The sequence below is a fragment of the Papaver somniferum genome, chromosome 9 (genome assembly GCF_003573695.1).
Source record: "Papaver somniferum cultivar HN1 chromosome 9, ASM357369v1, whole genome shotgun sequence".
Taxonomy (NCBI): Eukaryota; Viridiplantae; Streptophyta; class Magnoliopsida; order Ranunculales; family Papaveraceae; genus Papaver; species Papaver somniferum.
Genome location: NC_039366.1, coordinates 185,196,135 through 185,216,306, shown reverse-complemented (window position 1 = coordinate 185,216,306; position 20,172 = coordinate 185,196,135). Strand labels below are relative to the sequence as shown.

Here is a 20,172-nt window from a genome sequence, read left to right as displayed (position 1 = left end):
AGGGTGTTGGGAATCTGAGGTATTGATGGTAGGTTGCAGCTACTCCCTTGAGCTTGTGAACCCATCTTCTTCCGATGATGGCATTGTAGGGTGAAGGTGCATCTACGACGCTGAATCGAGTGTCCACTTTCATGGTCCCCGCGTCTACTTGCAAGACAATGTCCCCTAGGGGCTTTGTAGATGCGTTGTTGAATCCGTAGATGGTGTAGTAAGATGACAGCAGTTGCTCGTTGTTGAGTTCCATACGTTTGAATGTGTCATAGAAAAGGACGTTGACCGAGCTTCCTCCATCAATGAGAATTTTCTTGACATTGCACCCTGCTATTGGGAGTGTGAGGACTACAGGATCATTATGGTCTTCCATGTCTTCTTCCACATCGTCTGCATCGAAAGTCATGGGCGCTTCCATCCATTGTTCGTGCTCGATTACCTCTTTCCCATCAATAATCTTAGAATTTTTTTCTCAATCTCTTCCCAATCTTGGCGGTTAGGGATGGTCCTTGAATCTCTGAACATGAAATCGTGTTGAGGTGCGGTTGCCTTCTGGTAATTGAACCTGCTTGCCTCTCTTGGTTCTATCTTCGTTATCAATCTTCTGTATATATTGCTTCAGGTCTCCTGCGTCGATTAGTTTCTGAATCATTATCTTGAGATTTTTGCACTTTTCTGTTTGATGACCGTTGAAACAGTGGTATTCACAGTATTCCTTGGATTTTTCTGATCTAGGAGGCTGCTTTCCCTTGGACCATCGCCAATCGAAGTTCTCCCTCCCTTTGATCTCCCCCAGGATGCGCGAATAACTGGTATTCAGCTTGATATAGACTTGATCTTCAAATTTTCGATCATATCTTCGTCTATCATCCCTTCGTTCTTTCCTTTCTTTGTTGGGACGCTCTTCTGTGATTCCTCTTTTAGACCCGCTGGCTTGATCCACGGAATTTGTGCGTGTGGGACGTTGAGTATGAGCTCTGGGATTTTCACGCTGAATTTCTTCTAACCTTGCATGCTTTTCTATGATTATCCGGAGATCTCCTTCGGTGGTAGGGATGGTTCCGTGGATCTCGACAAATAAAGGACTCATCCTGTCCATCCCCCATTTGTAGCAGTTGATACTAACCACGGGATCTACGTTGCCAATAGCTTGGAAATCTTGTGCCATCTATCAGTATATTCTCTGATGGTCTCTTTGTATTTCATCTCCAGCGAGAATAGCTTGTCCATGCCGGTATTGACAACCTTGTTGTACATGTATGTTGCTAGAAATTTTTCTGTGAGTTGGTCGTAGGAGTCGATGGAGTTTGATGGCAAGTTATCAAACCATGACAACGCGGACCCTTTTAAACTTGATGGGAAGTATCTGCACAGTATGGAGTCTTCGTTATCCCAACGGGCCATCATTCGATTATAATATCGAAGATGAGCCGCAGGATCAGTTGATCCGTCATAGCAATCGAAAGCAGGAACCGAACACTTCTGCGGTATGGAAGCCCTGGCCAAGTGTGGGTCAGCGGGGTAGTGTTTGCTTCCTTCATCACTTGCTCTAGCTTCCGCCTCCCTGCCTAGTCTTTAGCTCCTTGATTTCTGCCAGCATCTCAGCACGCAGATTTCCATTGCGATCTGGTGCTCTCATGAATGGTAGATTTTGCTCGTAGGAGGGTGGTACCGTCGTAGTAGTCCGAGTTCTCAGGATTGTAATCAGGGTCTGATCTTTGGCTGCTCCTTGCTCCTCTTCGATTCAATGGAAGTGGGTTGTTTGCGATCACCATTCTCTATCTTGATTAGGTGCTAGCCTTGGAGTTAGCTTCGTCGCGTTGGTTTTCTACCTCTGCGCTATGAATGATTCTTTCCTTGAGTGTTTGGTTCTCTTGTGCTAATATCGCCACAGCATCTGCGTATGCCTTCTGGTTCTTCCTTAATTCTGTCAGCTCGGCCATCATCTGAGCGGAATGATTTGACCCTTGATTTGGTGTTCCTGCCCGCAATTGTCATCAGCGGCTATGGTTTGTTCCTCATCCACGATCTGTATTACTGGTTCTGGTGGGTCTAACCGTGCACCTTGGGACCCGACGGTTGTTGTGAGGGTTGACCTGCTATTAGAAGCGGTTGCTTGGCTGGAAAGGGTATGTTCTGTTCGTTGGTTAAGGGCATCCCATAGAGGGGTTGTTGTATTCCTGACTCTGCCGACTTCCTGATGTTCCTGTAGTTGAGCATTGGTTACTCTGGGAGCTCCAACTTTGGATCCGCCAGCTCTTGAGGCTCCAGCTTTGGCTGCCGCGGCATTTACTGCGTTTGCTACGATGATGTTGGCATTGATGGGGGCCGTGCTTTCTGCATTATCCTGCACCCTATCAGCTGCCTTTAGCTTTTCACCTCTCTGCTTACTCCTAGTTACCACTGGGGTTGTCCTTGGCATCTCTTTTGACGAAGCTTTTTCCTTCCCAACATCTTTGCTTTTCTCCATCTTTTAATATTTTCCTGAAAGAGAGAGAGAAAATCACAAAGACAATGGGCCCCGCGTGATATCTATTAGCGTTTTGAGTTCTCAAAGGTATAAAATCTAGAAAATACTTGAGGCGCCCATCTATGTAGATGACCGCAGATCTGTTCGAAGTTTTGATTTTCAAAGACGTGAAAACTTAGAAAATGCATGGAGAATCAGATCTACTTAGATAAACGCGGATCTGTTCATAATTTTGATTTTCAAAGACGTGAAAACTTAGAAAATGCATGAAGAATCAGATCTACTTAGATAAACGCGGATCTGTTCATAATTTTGGTTTTTGAAATTATGCACGGAAAAAAACCGTAGTGTTCCATGCATCGTTACTTTCAGAGAACGAAGCCTGAAAAAAGTCACAGGAGAAGATAAATCTTTTACCGGGATGAAGATCCCTGTTTCTAGCGCCAGATTGTGAACACAAAGATCATTGTCATCTGAGTGTTCACGAATAATGCGCGCAGACTCATGACAATATAGTAAATAAGCTGCGCCTAAGGGGGATGAATTGGTTATGTCGAATCCCTGACTCAGAGTCCTAATACTCTTCCTCGTCTCATCAACTACAATCATTGTTCTTAGCTCGCATAATAAGATAAATAATAGATGAAGTATAAAACGCACGAACATGATATACCATAAATATCGAATCGAACATGTAAAGTATAAATGCATGAATATAGATGAAACGATTAACTTATATGATTCATCACTCAGATCTCTGTCTGCGGATTTGGGTTTTTCATTATATGTATGATGGTTACAGAAATAGTCGAATGACTTTGAGATCAACATAAGCCTGCGTAGCAGGAGGAACTTCACTTACACTTTCTCTATCTCTCTGTCTCTCTCCTATTCTCCTCTCAATGTTTTCGGGTCCCCCTTTCACTTGGGAGAGAGGGGTATTTATAGGGAGGTTATGTGGGGTCCACTTCTGAAGCCCGTTATAACCTTATCCTCTTGTGTCTTGTGTCGCTTACGCAGAAGTCTTCGTGTTCTCGGCTTTATCTGCGTATTCTGTTTGAATACGCAGTGCTATCTGCGCTTCCTACACAGGCTGACTGACACGTATGCTATTTGAGGGTATTTAATGCGGGTAGTTGAGATGTCTGTCCGCGGTAGACAGCTGTCCTCTGCCCCTGTCTTGTTTGCGTCAGTCGGACTATCCTCAGCCGTAGATCTTAGATCTTTCTGGGGATAGGATAAAGTGACTCTTGGCTGTCCACGTGTGATATCATATCTTGATGCTCTTAGCCGCATGTCCTTCACGTGTGTCTTTGTGGACATGTGACGGAAGATGAAATGTGTACCTACAGTGAGCATATAGAATCAGGTAAGGAGATCTAGGGGATTTTTGAGATTTTTCTGTGATTTTGATGAACAGGTTAAAGGATCCACAAAAACGAGTCGCAGAAAATATATTTCAAGCCAGATCTAAATCTCACAGAAGTGGAACCCCTGCAAGATGAACTTGAGTTTTCTTTGTCGATTTATGCTTGTAAGAATCAATAAAATAATTCATCAATTCATTTTCTTTCATCCTTTGTTTCGTAATGCTCTCTCCTCTTTCTATACTATAGTTCCCTTATTGTATGATTGTTTATACCGATGCTTCATATGATAAAGATTCTAATCTGTCAGGTATTGATCTTGTCATGATGACTATTGCAGGAGAGTTTTGAGCTTGCAAGATCATCCCAGGGAGCAAGAGATGCAGAAGAAGCGGGAAGTCTAGATCTCTCATGGAGGAGTAAATATGGTTCAAAATACAAAGGGAAATACAAAGTCTGCTTTATCAGTGGTCACATCTTATTTGAATTTCAATAACAACAAGATAAGTTGGTCAATAGTCCAATTTCGAATGACTGTAAAAACTATCTTCAAGTTCTCTCCTTTAGGCTGTGTTTGGCATGGAAGGAGTTTGAATTCTAGGGAGTTCCAACTATCTAGAATTCAAACTACCTAGAAATTGAATTTCATCCTTTTAAATTTATGTGTTTGGCATGATTATTGAAGAAATTGGTAATTACGTCATTCACCCTTTTCAAATGTTTATTTCTTGAAAATAATTATTTATTAATATATTATTTGCTGATAAATTTATTCATGAATCACTGAATTTCTTAAAGAGATAATTATTTAAAAAAAATATAATTTTCTAAATAATTTTAATTTAATTATCATTAACAATATATATTTTTATAAATAACTACATAAAAGACTAGTAAATTAATAAATGCGATATTGGTAATTCAATAAATATAATATTATATAATACAATATTAATTAAATAAATTAGCATATTAATAAAATACTAATTGAAATATTAATATATGATAATATTAATGTAATATAATATTAATATTAATTAATATTGTTAAAAAATAATGACAAAATTCATACAGAACTTTTGGTTGGTAACCTAGCAACAAGCTGGGCTCCAACTCCCCTTTGAATAGCAATGCCTAGTCTATAAAAAATAAAACTCCCCATACCACAACTAGCATCATTGCTGATAAGACAATTCATCAGATGCTTGAAGAATCTCAAAGTGTCCTCGCCAAGTTCTCCTAAGGTAGAGAAGGCTAGGACTCCAAGTCCATACCCATGTGAAACGCATTTGTCCAAATATTTAGCATGTTTCCGTGAAACATCGCTAGAGATGGATTTACCAGGGACAAAAGAGCGAACACCTTCACCAGTGAAAGGCGAGACACCTGTGACATCCATACAAACATCTTGACCATTATCCCAATTAAGGACAAGGATATCGGCGGGATTCAGATCTCTGTCGTCATCAGTCAGAAAACTAAGCGAAACTTCCTTACGTGCAGGTACACTAGCCTTGTAGCAAATATCAACAACAACATCTCGAACAACATCATGTCGAAACTTGTAACCAACATCTTTAGCACAATGAAGCGCACGATCACCAAAGATATCTATAGGCTTGCTACAACATGGGCATAGACTATTCTCAACGAACAAACGGATGCCAAGGCGATAACAAAGTACAGCTCTGAATTGCCTTGGACCGAGTCTCTGATTAAGTCCACTAATAGGAACAGCTAATAAATAACCTTGCGCATGTTTGACCCGGTTGCATTGCCATAGGACAAAATCTCTTACAGACATAGAAAAGCGTTCTGGGATTTGATTCTTAACTGCGTCGAAATAAGTGACTTCCATGGAGTGCATGGAAGGGGGGGAAGTATCATCAACACAGTACGAAGAAGGTAGTCCACATACCTGGATAAAAGTCTGAAGAGCCAACTGATAAGCAGAGCATCTGTCCGTTGAGAAAATATCACCAAAGATTACCTTTTGCAAAGAAGTAGTATGGCTCTGAGAGGCGAGGTAGCAATAGGCATAGTATAAATGCCAAGTCCGTCATCTTTGATAGGCAACGTAGCTAATCTCTGTTGTAAAGGGCCAAATCCCGCACCATCTCCAGTAATAAGGAGTCTCAAATACTGAAGCAACTGGTCATCAAAAAGATCAGTGGCTGCTTGCAAGGCCGCAGGATTGGTAGTACGCATTGCAAAATATAATCTATACATGCCAGTGCAATTGCGAAGTAATAATATCTCATTTTCAGGATCCTTGAGTTTTTTGATCGCCTCCATTAGATGAACAGTCTTGTGCACCCTGCTCAGCATCATATTACTAATAGAATCCAAATCCAAACTCACAGGACCACCCAATAGTTTAACACCATTAGAAGGTCTACCAATGTCCGAGGGGAAAACACCATCTTCAGTACTTCCGGGATCAATAGAAGGCCAAAAGACCTCAGTCTTCTTTATATTGAGATGTAAACCCCTGTCAGGCCCCTCAGCTTCACTTATGCTCAAGGATTTATCTACCTCCAAAGTATCACCAACAATTGTACCATCATCAAGGTACCATGCATGCAAATCAAGTTTGCAGGGAGAGGCAATAGTCTTCACCAAAGGATGAAGTGTCAAGGCAAAGAGCAAGGGACCGAGAGGGTCACCTTGTTGGACACCGAGTGCAGAAGACAAAGTATATTGGTCATAATAAAGTTTAGCCGGCCATGAGTAGCAAAATTCTACCCAACGAGAAATACCTGGACAATGAAGACGAACCTCCTTGATGAGCTGAGATCTGCTCACCATGTTGAACACATTAGAAAAGTAAATGAGCAACATTGACATTTTGTCCGAGTGACCCTTCACCTCCAATAAGCGATTTACAACATGTAAAATGCTTTCACCCCCAATAGGCATACCAACACCGAATTGGTAATCCCCTAAATAGGAAGTCATATCCTTCCCCACAGAAAAAGAGGCTACTTTTGAAACCAATCTGCGCCAAACCGTGCCAACTGCAATGGGCCGAATACCACCTCCAAGTTTGAGCAACGGTGTCAAAGGTGCACTAGCAATAAACTCGCCTAATTCCATAGGGAATTACCGGCCAACCAAAGGTTGACAACCCCAGAAATCGAAGAGAGTAAGTCATCTGCCACGGCTGTTGCTGCTCCACTCAACACATCCACCAAATGTTGCGCCCCTAAGCCATCACGACCACACGACGTCCCTTTATGGAAGCTTTTGATAGTCCCCAAGACTGCCTTGGAATCAACTGTGATGGGCTCGGCTGTGACATCCTCCACTGGAGTCTCAAGGGGAGGTGTGTGGGGATGTTTATCAAGCAGATCCAAATAAGTCTTCTCATTACATGGAGCAACTCCAGATGAAGACAAAACACGAATTGCTGCTGCAAAATGACCGGAATTCATCTTCCTCCGGCAAGGATTCATATTAGTCGTCCCCTGTTTCTTCAAATCCACCTTCGTTGAACCAAGAAGAACCGGCTGTTGAAGCAATTTCTTAACCAAGATGACGCAACCATTTGGCTCTCTCCAAACTGAGAGTGCCCGGTTAATTGCATCCACCTGAAGACGTCGTCTGTTACCAAATTTTGCTTCAGCTGAGTTCAGTGGTCTGAATAGAGTCAAAGTACTGATCGGGATAAGTAAAAGGTGCAACCAACCTGCCAAGATATAAGGGTTCAATACTCTGTCGAGGCAGGCTTTCAAATCTCTCGAGAAGCTAAGCCTACATTGATGGGGTATGCAAGTCATTGTTGGAATCTGTCTAAGGAGGACGTCATTCAACAACTCAGTAGAGATGGACTCTACGGCATCACCAGTAATCTCCGTAGAAGTAACGCAAACAGGCTTAATGGAGGAAGAATCTACGACATCACCACCACTCTCGCAGTACACAGAACCTGTAAGTACCTCATCAGGCTTGTCAAGACCATGAATGAGAAACTCCACAGTTGCACCAGGCCCTGCTATAACGTCCCCATGTATCACACCTTCACGACCTTTGCAAGGTTTCTTCCAGGCATGCAAATGCATGCACGTGGAGCAAAATCCACGTACGTAAGCTACCAAGAACCTTCTCCCAAGCCTGGTACACACTCAGATTGTTTGCAATCAAATCCCTGCGTACGTTCTTATTGGCTTCCGAGAACAAGTGCATGTCCTGGAGGTGTTTCAGAAAAGACCCCTTTACGTAACCTCTCCAATGAACACCATCCAGGCAGCCATCGATGCTCTTGAAAGGGCAATGACAGAAGTTATCTTCTACAACAGCGTCGTCTGAAGAAGGAGGAGAGCACAATGGCGTTTGAGATGAGGCTCGAGAAGCATACCTTGTGAATCTAGGCATTGGGTCTGCGAAAGAAACCCTAAAAAACGAAAACCCAGTAGAAAAACTAGAACCCTAGAAAAATACAAACGTAGAAGGCTAAAAATTAAGAAAAGGAAATGAAAAAGAAGGGATCTCGAGTGTATATACAGGCTAAAATCAAAATCGAATGAAAAATCCGTGGAAAACATGATGAAAAATCGATGGAAATTTTTTCTCCATCGCAGGAGAAAAATCGCCGGAGAAAAATCAAAGATAAGATGTCTAAAAAGTTAAATATAATATAATATTAATTTCTTTAGATATTATATAATTTTATATAATATAAATTTGATTTTTGATGTGAAAAAGTTATTTAAATTATTATTTTAAATAAATATAATATTAATAATAGTCAGACTTGGAATTATTTAAATAAAACTACTGTTTTTTAATGAAAAAATAATTTATCAACATTAATAATTAATTATTTATGTAAATATAATTTTAGTTGAAATAATTTTATATTGGAATTGAAATTTATTTAAATTATTAATTTAAATAAATATAAATATAATATTAAATAATAGTCAATTTTGGTATTTTAAATAAAACTATTACTTTAAATTCCAAATTTAATAATTTATCAAGAGTACTAATGTATTTGAATAATAGGAATTTTTTATTTTTTCATTTTTGAATATGCGAGAAAACAAAATATTATTAAAGTATTAAATATTACTAATTAAAAAATATTATAAACTATAAATAAAATATTATATAAGTACATTTTAATTATCATAGTAAATTTATAAGTATAGGAAATTAGTTATTGTTTAAAGAATAAAAGAAAATAAAATGTCAAAATGGTCAATGGGAGGAGTTGGAAGGATGGAGTTCCAAATTTCATGGGAAGGTGTCATTTGATTTTCCACCGAATGAAGGAGTTTCAACTCCCTGGAGTTCCAATTCCACCCATGCCAAACACCCTTGGAATTCAACTCTATCCTTGACTCCTCCCGCTGACTGAACTCCACCTTCAACCACCTCCGTGTCAAACGCACCCTTACTAAAGTTGAATTTTTGAGTAAGGGGCCATCCACTAGAGGACAAAAAAGGTCGCCAGAACCTAATTTGGGTCACCCCTTATAAAAATATTTTTAAATGGCTAAAATGCCCCTAAATGATTAGTGTTAAAATTTAATTAATTAGGGATAATCTTAATTAATTAGTGATAATCTTACTTAATTAGAGTTTAATTTTTTTTCCAGATTTTTTGTCTGCAATTTTTAGTCTAACTCTTTTTTTTTATGCCCAGATAGTATGAAAAATCGTCAAGGTATTAAAAATTTTCATTGACGACCCTCAACGGTCGTTAATGTTTAGACTGTTTAAGTGACGACTCTAAACTGTCGAAGATTCATTAATGGCGTAAATGTATGACAGTTTTGGATCGTCATAAAAATGATCAAAATTCCCTGACGACCCTTTGGAAGGGTCGTTACTGTTTTGGTTGCGCATTTGACGACTTAAACAGTCGTTAATGTTTTAGAAATGTCGTTATAGACTGTCGTTAATCTCTAAAAAGAGTCGTTAGTGTATGACAGTTTAGAGTCGTTATTGTTTTGATCATGATATGACGACCCTAAACTGTCGTTAATGTCGGTGAAGGGTCGTTAATGAGGATCGTTATTTGAAAAAAAAATGTTAATCAAGGCTAAAATAGTATATTCATCTTCCGATTTTTAAATCCCTGAGAAATTTTGGGGGGGAAAATAAAATTTCATACCCCAATTAGAAGTTATGACCCCCAATTAAACTAGGATTATAATGACATGACTGATATTGCAGCCAAGTATCCTAGAAGATCTAGGAATTAGGGAGAATGGTTGGACAGTACCCCAACTTCCATTCCTAACTTGTAATGTTTTCTATCTAATAAGTGTAATTTTTCTTTCCTAGCAACTAAAAAAGATAAATATATATACACGTACAACTTCATTAAAAAAAATAGTGTTTCGAAAATCAACTGCACCCACAGAGAAATAATAGAAGCAGTCAGTCACCTAGCAAGCTAGTAGTTGTATTATACACAGTAGTAATAGTACAAATGGAAATACTCTAATACCAATTCTTTTCTTTCTTTTCTATTTACAAATGGGCCTGTAAAACGAAAGGACAAACTTGATGGCTCATTGGCCTAATTAACTAACTAAACGAAAAGCTTAACAGCTAACACTAGTCGATGAGTCAGTCTGTCTGATATTCCAAAGTAGGTCCGGCAGTAGTACACCACGGAAGGAAGTATAGTTGGGGACGGGATTGGCGATTGGCGAACAGGGCCCTTCTATAATAGTTAGAAGACAAGCACACTGTTAACTGCAAAACTGAACATAACACATGCAACCTACTAGCCTCGTATTCATAAACCAATCCTCTCCAATCTCCATCATTGAACTTTTATTTATCATTTAACTCTAACTTGTTGTAGAATCTTGTTGTATGTTGGAAACCCCTTCTTGCATGACGAAACCTGTTCAAATTTGATAGTAAGAACAATTAGTTTAATTGCAATTTTCGAATAAGATCAATATACTTTACCGAAAGCAAAAGTTGATAGTTACAACGTTGTCTATCTTGCTCACCATTGACAATTCTACACTTGTATATTCTTAGGCAATTCTAAGTCAGCCGACATTAATTAAGCTAACTATCTTAGTACACGGCAGTTATTGTCTTCACTTATACGAAACAGAAAAACACGGAGCCAACGCGGTTGAACATGACATCACCCTTTTTTCTAGAAAAGTATGCGTCCTAGACTCCTACTAGCCCGTCCCCCTCACTAACCGTTGACTCCCACCATTTTCATTTCATTTTAGGTCCAGCAAAACATAAAGAACCTACACTTTTCTGTACACATGTAGCTGCCAAATATAACGGAAAAAGAAATGTACACGTGGCCGTGCAGATGTGGGTCTGGTGAGTAATTGTTCCTTAATTAATCAAAATTACAGTTAAACTAATCATTCAAATGAGAATGACAGATGACTTACAGCTTCAATGTCAATCTTGTAAAGCAGCAATTTCCGTCTTTCTCGACAACTAGTCCGGTAAGCAACCACGATATGACCGATAGCGAGAACAATCGAGCTCGTTATCAAAGCTGCTCGAATATAATGTCCATCCCCGCCACCGCCACCGCCGCCGTTAACAAATGGTACACAAAACACATAAGAAGCCTTCAACGACACAAACGCCAATGACGAAACCGAGGAGAACGTAGTTATCGCCAAGTATGGCCCCCGAGTTAGCCCTGGCCCGTCACATAAACAATACACACCTGCAACACAAAAGAACAACAACTTACTAATCAGACTACAATTCCATGGATTTCTTTCGAATTTGGTTGTGATTTTGGAGTAAATTCTTACACAGTATGATAAATGATCGAACGATCGATAGAAGTGGAATATCGACAAGACTGAACCGAAAATCGTAGTCAGTGTATGAGAAATTCTGTAATGATGAATTAAGCTGAGAAGAAGGGAGAGATAAAGATAGAATAGCACAAGGAAGAATGGCATCAGTTAATACTAGTAAAACCGGTGCTGAGAACAAAAGGAGTGATATCAACATTGATATGAAGAAGAACAGAGTTTTAATTGCTCTTAACCCGCGATTGAATTTCTGATCATCTTTGTTTAGTATTCCTGTGATCATCTTGATTGTAATTAGCTTCTCTATGCCCATTTGATCAATTCTCAGGAGAAACCAATGAAATGTAATGTACAGATGAAACAAACGAGAGATTAAAAGAAGAGGAGAGAAACAAAAATGGAATAAGAAAAAGGAAGAAAGTGGACAGGGTTTTACATTAGTAGTAGTTCGGAAATAAATGGTACGCGACTGGAAGCTTCAGAGAATAACATTTTGGTGTTTGTCATTGAACATCGAGGAACGATGCGTCAGTCCTTTGGTAACGACATGTCACGGATTCAGATTCATCCAGGCCGTTCGTCAAACTACTAGTCAAATTATTTACAAAACTAATCATAAAAACCCAAGGTGACCAAACTTGTGGTACAAAAACACCACTCAAATGTTGGGATCCATTAAAACTTCATCGTAAACAAAATTGATATAAAAGCTCCAAATTTTTAAAAATTGATATAAAAACTCCAAATTTAAATGCTGGTTTCATCAAATTTTATTTTGGTTTCATCGTAAAATTTGATGGAACCTAAATAAAATTTGATGAAACCAACATTTAAGTTTGGAGTTTTTGTGTTACTTTTGTTTTGATGGGTTTTTTGTGGAAAGATAGTGACACCTCTGGGTTATAACTCGCGGACCCAATTATTTAACATTTTTTTTGTTTTTTATCCAGTATAGAATCTCCATCGTGCCAAATAAAAACAACTATATATAAGAGGGGAATCCTAAGCCCAATGCCAGTTTCATTTCTGGAATTTCTTAATCACGGAGGAATCCTAATATTGCTAATTGCATCACCAGAAAAGTGATTACATTCCTTATTATCAAACATATGCTGGTTAAAAATCCGGTTTCTGGGATACATGGAAACCAATGGTTCTGTAATACCCCGTGCCACACAGTCTCAGTTGCAATATAGTTCTACAATAGAAGTAACCGGAGGGGAAGCAGTGAAGCTCAAGCTATGATCTACTGGTAATTAATGCAGGTGTACAAATATAGATACGCTTATGATGTATTGGACACTAATTTTGTCAGGGGAAGTGGCCACATGCGCAATTGATTAGCGAAGCCGGGTTCGATGTTTTGGTTGACTCATCGCAAGAGGTGACGATAAATCCCAACCAGAGACGACAGTCCAGACTCGAGACGTAACTGGAAATATGGGATTGGATACATCGGTGGAAAGTCAACGGTCAAATTGATTGTTCGTTTTTCCAACTTCCATGTTCCAGGTAATGGTGGGGCCTCTGAAGATTATTAAACTGTATTTTTCCTAACTGTTTCCGCCAAGTGGAAATCGACAAAAGTCATCGTATGGCACTGGTTTTCGGACTCTTCCACAAATCCCCCATCCGGTCTTTACCGTCGGGACGAGTTCGCCTGACCAGAAATTTGAAATTTGGCGATACATGAAATGAAAGAAGAGCAAGAAACAATTAACTGGATGACTAGGCACCCATAAATTTATGTCTGCCGACTTGTTAGTGCAGTGCCTTTAATTTGGTCTTTGTCATTTTGCTTATAAAGGGTGACATGTGGCGACATGAAATTATGTTCGGCCAAGTCTAGATACAAAATGGAAGTAATGTCCATATACTTGTGAACCAACGTTTTAGTCGACATTTGATGAACCAACTAATTAATCTTGATCGTAGTACCAGTACATGATTCGGATTGGGCTAGAGGACTTTGGATTATTCTTATACAGATGAGTTTAGCCAAGATGAGAAAAGGTGGGGCGGCCAACGAATTATATTGGCATAATTTCATGCCGCCCAAATCCCCCCCGGCCCTCACATGGAAACGGATGGAATACCAAAATATTATCGTTAATTATATTCCTTTGCACTGTTTTTGTAAGTATATAGTCGACGATTTAAGTTATCGTGACAGTATTACACAGTAGTTGCATAGATCATCGTCCGAGAAAAAATCGTCCAATGTCTGATCTAAATACTGCCCGTAGGAGATGTTGTATGATAATCCGAAGTATGGATTCCATGAGTGTGTATTCCGACATTTCAGGCTCGTCAGAATATTCTACGAATTTTCTCATTGTTGCATTTTTTTGTATAATATGTCTACCAAACTATCGATAAACAGAAACTTGGACGATCTTTCAGTTTAGACTTTAGATTATGTGTGGTCATCAAGCATCTCCAATAGAGGGTAAAAAATTATTTTATCGTCATTTAGTATAAAGAGCAAAGGTCAAAGAAATTGACTATCATGGGAAAAGGGGCGCATTTGGTCGAACTCCGCAACAAGGTATTAACCATGGGCGAGTCTAACTCAGTGTAACCCGCCCATTGAGTTTATCCGATTCATACCAAACCTGCCTTCCCTATTCTGTTAGGTTAACTGCTCTGGATAGGTTAGGTTTACCCGGATAGGAAATGGGTAGAAAGGTTATATCCCGCATCTTCTGCCCCTCTTAATAATTTTAGTTTCAGTTTCTCCCTCTTCTTTCTTTCCTCAAATCTTCAAATTATCCGGAGAGACAAGAGGGGAGAGAGCTCGAGGAATCGTGGTTTATCATCTAATTGGTATTTTATGGAGATAGATTCGAAATTATAAGAATATTTTAGGGTTAACAATAATAACGGAGTAACATCTTCTAATATAATAATTATGAAGATGAAGATGAAGATGTCTGTAGGATTTGTAGAAATCCAGGTGATTCTGAAAATCTGCCATGTGCTTGTAGTGGAAGTATTAAATTTGTTCATCAAGATTGTCTTCTTCAGCGGCTTAATCACAACAATGCTCGTCAGTGTGAGGTAATTATTATAAAAATCAATGGAAAAGAATTACAGTATTCTATTTTTGATGTGGTAGCTTATTTATTGTATCCAAGGGTTTTTATTTATTGGAATCAATTGTTGAATTAGGGTTTATAGGAGGGTGAATTTAGAACTAAATATCCTAAATACCGTGCCCTAATTCTAATTGATGAATTAGAAAGTTGGAAAACCATGCTGGTTTAATGAATTGGGTAAATCGAGAACACGGTTGTATAAATTTAAATGAGTACGTTAGTTTTGAAGGCGCTATAAATTATGATGGGTAATTCACTTTGATGGTAGTATAAATTAAACTAGGTACCCATACCAGTCTGTAGCATAATTTTTTTTGGGTAAATTGTTTTAAGTTCCAACGGAATTGGTTTGTGCTTCCAGTGTATTTCCTGCATATAGGGTTTTATGAAGTGTGTTCAGGTTTGTTATACCTGTTGATCTTTGTGTTTGCTTATATGGTGTTTTTTGAAGTCTGTTCTGTATTTTATTTTCCTTTCTATTCAATATATTAAGCTTGGACATCTAAGGTAATAACTGATTTCTGGTTGACATGATAGTGCTGGTGGTTGTTTAGATTTAGGGGCGGCGAGTGCACTTGGAAGCCCTTCATTTAGACGACCAAGCGGACAATTTTGACGTTGCACGTTAATTTCTCCATGAGTCTGGTCCAATTTTCTAGTAATTGAAGTTGACAGATTACGTATGGAGGTACTTTCTGAAGCCTTTGTTGTTTGAGATTTTAGGCTGTTTGATTTTAGTTTAGTTAAAATTTGAGTAAGTTGTTCAATTATGTTTCTACACTTATTTTTACGGACTCTCATATGTTTCTGCACTTATCTTGAGACAGGTTTGATTTTTTTTCTTTCTGTGGTGAATTAGGTCAAATGGGTATATGATTCTTCCTTTATACTTTTTACTAGTGCAAATATCCAGTACCTAAATAATTATAAAGATTTTAATCTTATGGTTTAGGTTTGATGGATGCTTTGGGAGGTATTTTTTATTATCATTTTGATTGAAGTTCTTTCAATTTTGTTAGACTAAATATTACTTGGATACTGAGCAAGAATAAATTATGTTGTGAAGACTGATTCTTGTTAGGTGCTTTTGCTAGAATCATTGCCAAAATATTAAGGCCATGGACTCTGCCTGATTTAGTGAAGTATCAGCTTGTTGTTGCCTTCCTCCTGCAGCAAACACGTCCCCTATATAGATGAAGTTGTAGTTTTATTGAATCTTTGTGTCTTTTCGGGTTTACGGTGTCAATCCCCACTAGCTAGTGCAACGACTTTTTCATTTGTATTGCTATAATTTTAGTTTTAGATGAGTATATTGGTTTGGGTGGCCCTTCATCTGCCGTTTGTGTTTATGTATACATTCTATGTTAAATTTCTTTTTAGCAGTATTAGTGGTGTATTGATTATATATAGAAAAAAATATCAGTCTTCTTCGTTCGTGTATGACTCATTTGGTTCTTGAACTTCAGGTAAAACAGGGAAATGAGCTATCCTGGACACCAGTATTGAGGAACCAAGATTTCTTGGGAATATTTTCTGTCGCAAAGTTCACGTGAATAAGGAAAGCAATGCATATTGTGTTTTCCATTGTGACGGACCGGAAAATTACGCCTGGGCGCGAAGGCCATAACTCTCCCGGTGCGTCATAATGATGCTACTTACCAGGCCTTATAGCTAGGTAAATGCACGTCCATTTGCCGTTGCAATCATGTTCATGCATCTAACTTAGCTTCCACACCGTTCCAGCTTACCCTTGTTCCGCGAAGGGTTTATTAAGAAAATATAAACTTTCCTAAAACGGCAAAAACGGCCTTTTGAGGCCCTAAACGATGGAGTTTGGCTAAATTCTGGTGACCATGTGGATCTTTAGATCGACATGTCTTGATCTTTGAGCCATTTCCCATCAAAATGGACTTCTCTTGAGCTAAATTACGACACTCGAGTTTTTAGCCTATGTCGAACGCCTTGATAGGAAAGTATGAGCATTCAGTGAATAGAATGCAACTTGCGGACCGTCTCATCAAGTTTGGCCACAATCATCTCTTGCGTCGAGCTACCGAGATAGAAGATATGAGAGGCCAGAATGTCGCAATCATCTCACAATTAGATGATATGAGCGACAAAGTGTTGGACCGGTAATGCTGCAACTCATTGCGGCTGCCGACGTACCCTTACCTACTCTAAAGGTATCAAGCACAAACCGTAGTTCATCCACGAAGGGACCGACAACTTAATCCAAACTCGTTTGCAAGGTCGTGGCCTAGCAATAATGGCAATGGCCTCGTCCGTATAAGCCATTTCGTCAAAATGCACAATGATTATGCATTATCGGGTCCGCGGTGTGGCATTATGATGCTTAAGCATCAAATGCCCTCTTGGAAAGGCTACACAACTATAAATGAGCTTTAGGCATCATTTATACTCTTCCGGTTAAACTATGGAGCTTACTTGGTACATAGTCCGCATATGCACCTTCAACCAACTACCCCTCCCCATATATCAATCTCACACTGATCCAAGGTACAGTTATGCTCCTACGTCTCTGATCCCAGCTGGATACTATGTACTTGATTCCCTTAGCTTATCTCACCCATAACTAAGAGTTGCTACGACCCAAAGTCGAAAAATTTAATAAACAAATCTGTATCACACAGAAAAGTCTACGGTAATAGATAAATCCGTCTCCCACGAATATACCTACGAGTTTTGTTCCGTCTTTTGATAAATCAAGGTGAACAGGAACCAATTCATAACCCAGACTTATATTCCCGAAGAACAACCTAGTATTATCAATCACCTCACAATAGTCTTAATCGACGCAGCGAAAAAAAATTGTGGAATCACAAATGATGAGACGAAGATGTTTGTGACTACTTTTCTATCTTGCATGTCGGAGAGATAAATCTCAAGCCAATCGTTACGATTGTACTCAAAACGATAGAATCAGCAAGATCAGATCACACAACTACGAGAAAGTAGTATCGGTCTGGCTTCACAATCCCAATGAAGTCTTTGAGTCGTTAACCTTGTTTTAGAGAAGAAACCAAAGGTTAAAGGAGAATCGACTCTACCTTATGCAACTAGTATCACAAGTAAGGTGTGGGGATATCTTGTATATCAGAGATAGAAATCTCAATCCAATCGTTACGATTGTACTCAAAACGATAGAATCGGTAAGATCAGATTACACAACTACGAGAAAGTAGTATCGGTCTGGCTTCACAATCCCAATGAAGTCTTTAAGTCTTTAACCTGGTTTTAGAGAAGAAACCAAAGGTTAAAGGAGAATCTACTCTATGTTATGCAACTAGTATCACACGTAAGGTGTGAGGATTAGGTTTCCCAGTTGCTAGAGTTCTCCCTTATATAGTCTTTCAAATCAGGGTTTGCAATCAATGTTAGCTTGGTAACAAAGCATTCAATATTCACCATTAGATGAAAACTTGGTTAGATTCAAGCTAATATTTCTCAGCCGTTAGATCGAAAACTTATCTTGTTATACACAAATGAAATGCACGTTTCTAGGCTAGTGTAACCGTACCCAAACTTGTACATTTGTTGGTTCAAAAATAGTTAACCAAATGGTTAGCCATATGAGCAATTCCATATCAACCATATTCTTCTTCACCATAACTAGTTCAAATGACTCAAATGAACTAGTTAGAGAGTTGTTCAATTGCTTAGATCTTATGTAACTACACAAGACACAGTCGAAGCAAAAACGGTTTGATTCACTTGAATCGGATCATGAACTTTAAAGCCATGGTTTGCAAAAGCATTTCTTAGTTTATATAAACATGAGTTCAAGAACAATCGTCTTTAGATATAACCAACTCAAGTTCGCGGACTTAAGTTCCCGGAAGGAGTTCACAAACTCCAGCAGATTTCCTCGGGTCGAGAACTTCCGCTAGTTCGCGGACTGAGTTCACGCCACTATTCCGGTTCTCTTGATCAACAAAGTTCCCAAACTTCGATTTAAGGAATAATGACTTATACATATATGTGTTTCCAAAATAATCCTTATATCCATCAATGGTTATGTAATCTAAACTCGCATTTCAATCATTGAAACATTCTCAGAGGACGTTATATAGTTGTTATTCACAAACCATTTTTCGTTAGAGCAATTTTCAAAGTGATTGAAACATAACATGACTTTGGTCACTAGGTAAAGATGAATTTGGCTAAAGCGAAAGCTTAGCAACACATATTTTGAGAAATAGATAGGCGAGATAAACTCGGCTCGAAATACCAAATGTGTATAATCAAAGTCTATATAGCAAAACGACTTTTGTCTCAAGATAGGAGATAAATAAACTTTTGAGTGATAGATAAGTTCAAGTCTCCACATACCTTTTAGTCGATGAAGATCCACCAGTTCATTGAGTAGTCCTTCGTCTTGTATGATGATTTCCATGGAGTTCTTGAGCTTAACTACACTTTCTATCCTAGTCCGAGACCTTATCTATAGTAGACTAGAAATCAAGACTTATAGTTTTGATCACTAACATTGACAATCATGCTTGAGATAGCAACGCATGTTCGACCGAGCAATGCTCTAACAATCTCCCCCTTTGTCAATTTTAGTGACAAAACTATCAATACATATGGAATACAAAAAATAAATAAATTAACTTTTGTAGCTCCTATTCCACATGTCTAATATTCAACATTTCTCGAAATCTTCGTCACTTCCAAGTACTCCAATGATCCCAAAGGTTGTAAGTTCAGCATCATCATTGCTGAAAATCCGTAGCTATAACAACGAGAAAACAAGAGTTCTCAATCATTGTTATACAGTGTCATAGTATCATTATACAGCGTCAAAGTTCAATTGTATCACAACTTTAACAACAATAATATGGTGATATGTATCACTTCCCCTTAGTCAATACTCCATCTCACATGAAAACCACTCCCCCTTACATAATGATCCGAAAACCATATGTATTTGTAGTGTGAACTACATATTAATTCTCCCCCTTTTTGTCAATAAAATTGGCAAAGGTACAAGAACGGGATCCTAATGAAATTTCTGAAAGAGGCATTTCTTGACCAGAAGAAAGCAAATATCAACTTATTTAGATGCAATTATAAAGCCGAAGCTAATGCATTCATCAAGGAGTTTTAAAGATACAAGATAACCCCTATAATATTCCACAGCCGCACTCCCCACAAATATTTGGCAATTAAGCACAAGTTCAATTAAGACCTCTCCCCCATAAAATGTCATTCCCGAAAGAACAACAAGAGCGACCTTAATTTCGAAAGAAAGAAGAATTTCGTTGGACATAACAAATCACATACAAGTATGAATTTGAATCCAAAATACTCAATTAAATTAACCACAAGAGAATTCAGGATTAATTTAACTGGAAATGCTCAACATAAGTGAACTTATGGAGACTTAAAAATACTCAATTAGATTAATCACAAGAGAACCCATAATTAATCTAATCGGAATACACAACCAAACT

At 38.5% G+C, this 20,172-nt stretch overlaps 1 protein-coding gene and 1 long non-coding RNA gene across 2 annotated transcripts; one reads left to right on the top strand and one right to left on the bottom strand.

The window, feature by feature from the left end:
• Window positions 1-10,141: 10,141 nt before the first annotated feature.
• LOC113309233 lies at window positions 10,142-12,011 on the bottom strand. The gene is made up of 3 exons (XM_026557641.1): window positions 11,595-12,011; window positions 11,217-11,503; window positions 10,142-10,693 (listed from the first exon to the last, which is right to left on the bottom strand). Exons 1-3 carry the CDS (start codon window positions 11,911-11,913, stop codon window positions 10,628-10,630), a joined length of 672 nt encoding a protein of 223 aa, XP_026413426.1. The 5' UTR covers window positions 11,914-12,011; the 3' UTR covers window positions 10,142-10,627.
• Window positions 12,012-14,319: 2,308 nt separating this feature from the next.
• On the top strand, window positions 14,320-16,290 carry LOC113309048. Its single transcript, XR_003340292.1, has 3 exons — window positions 14,320-14,660; window positions 15,253-15,386; window positions 16,165-16,290. It is a non-coding gene; the product is annotated as an uncharacterized LOC113309048 (long non-coding RNA).
• Window positions 16,291-20,172: the final 3,882 nt, after the last annotated feature.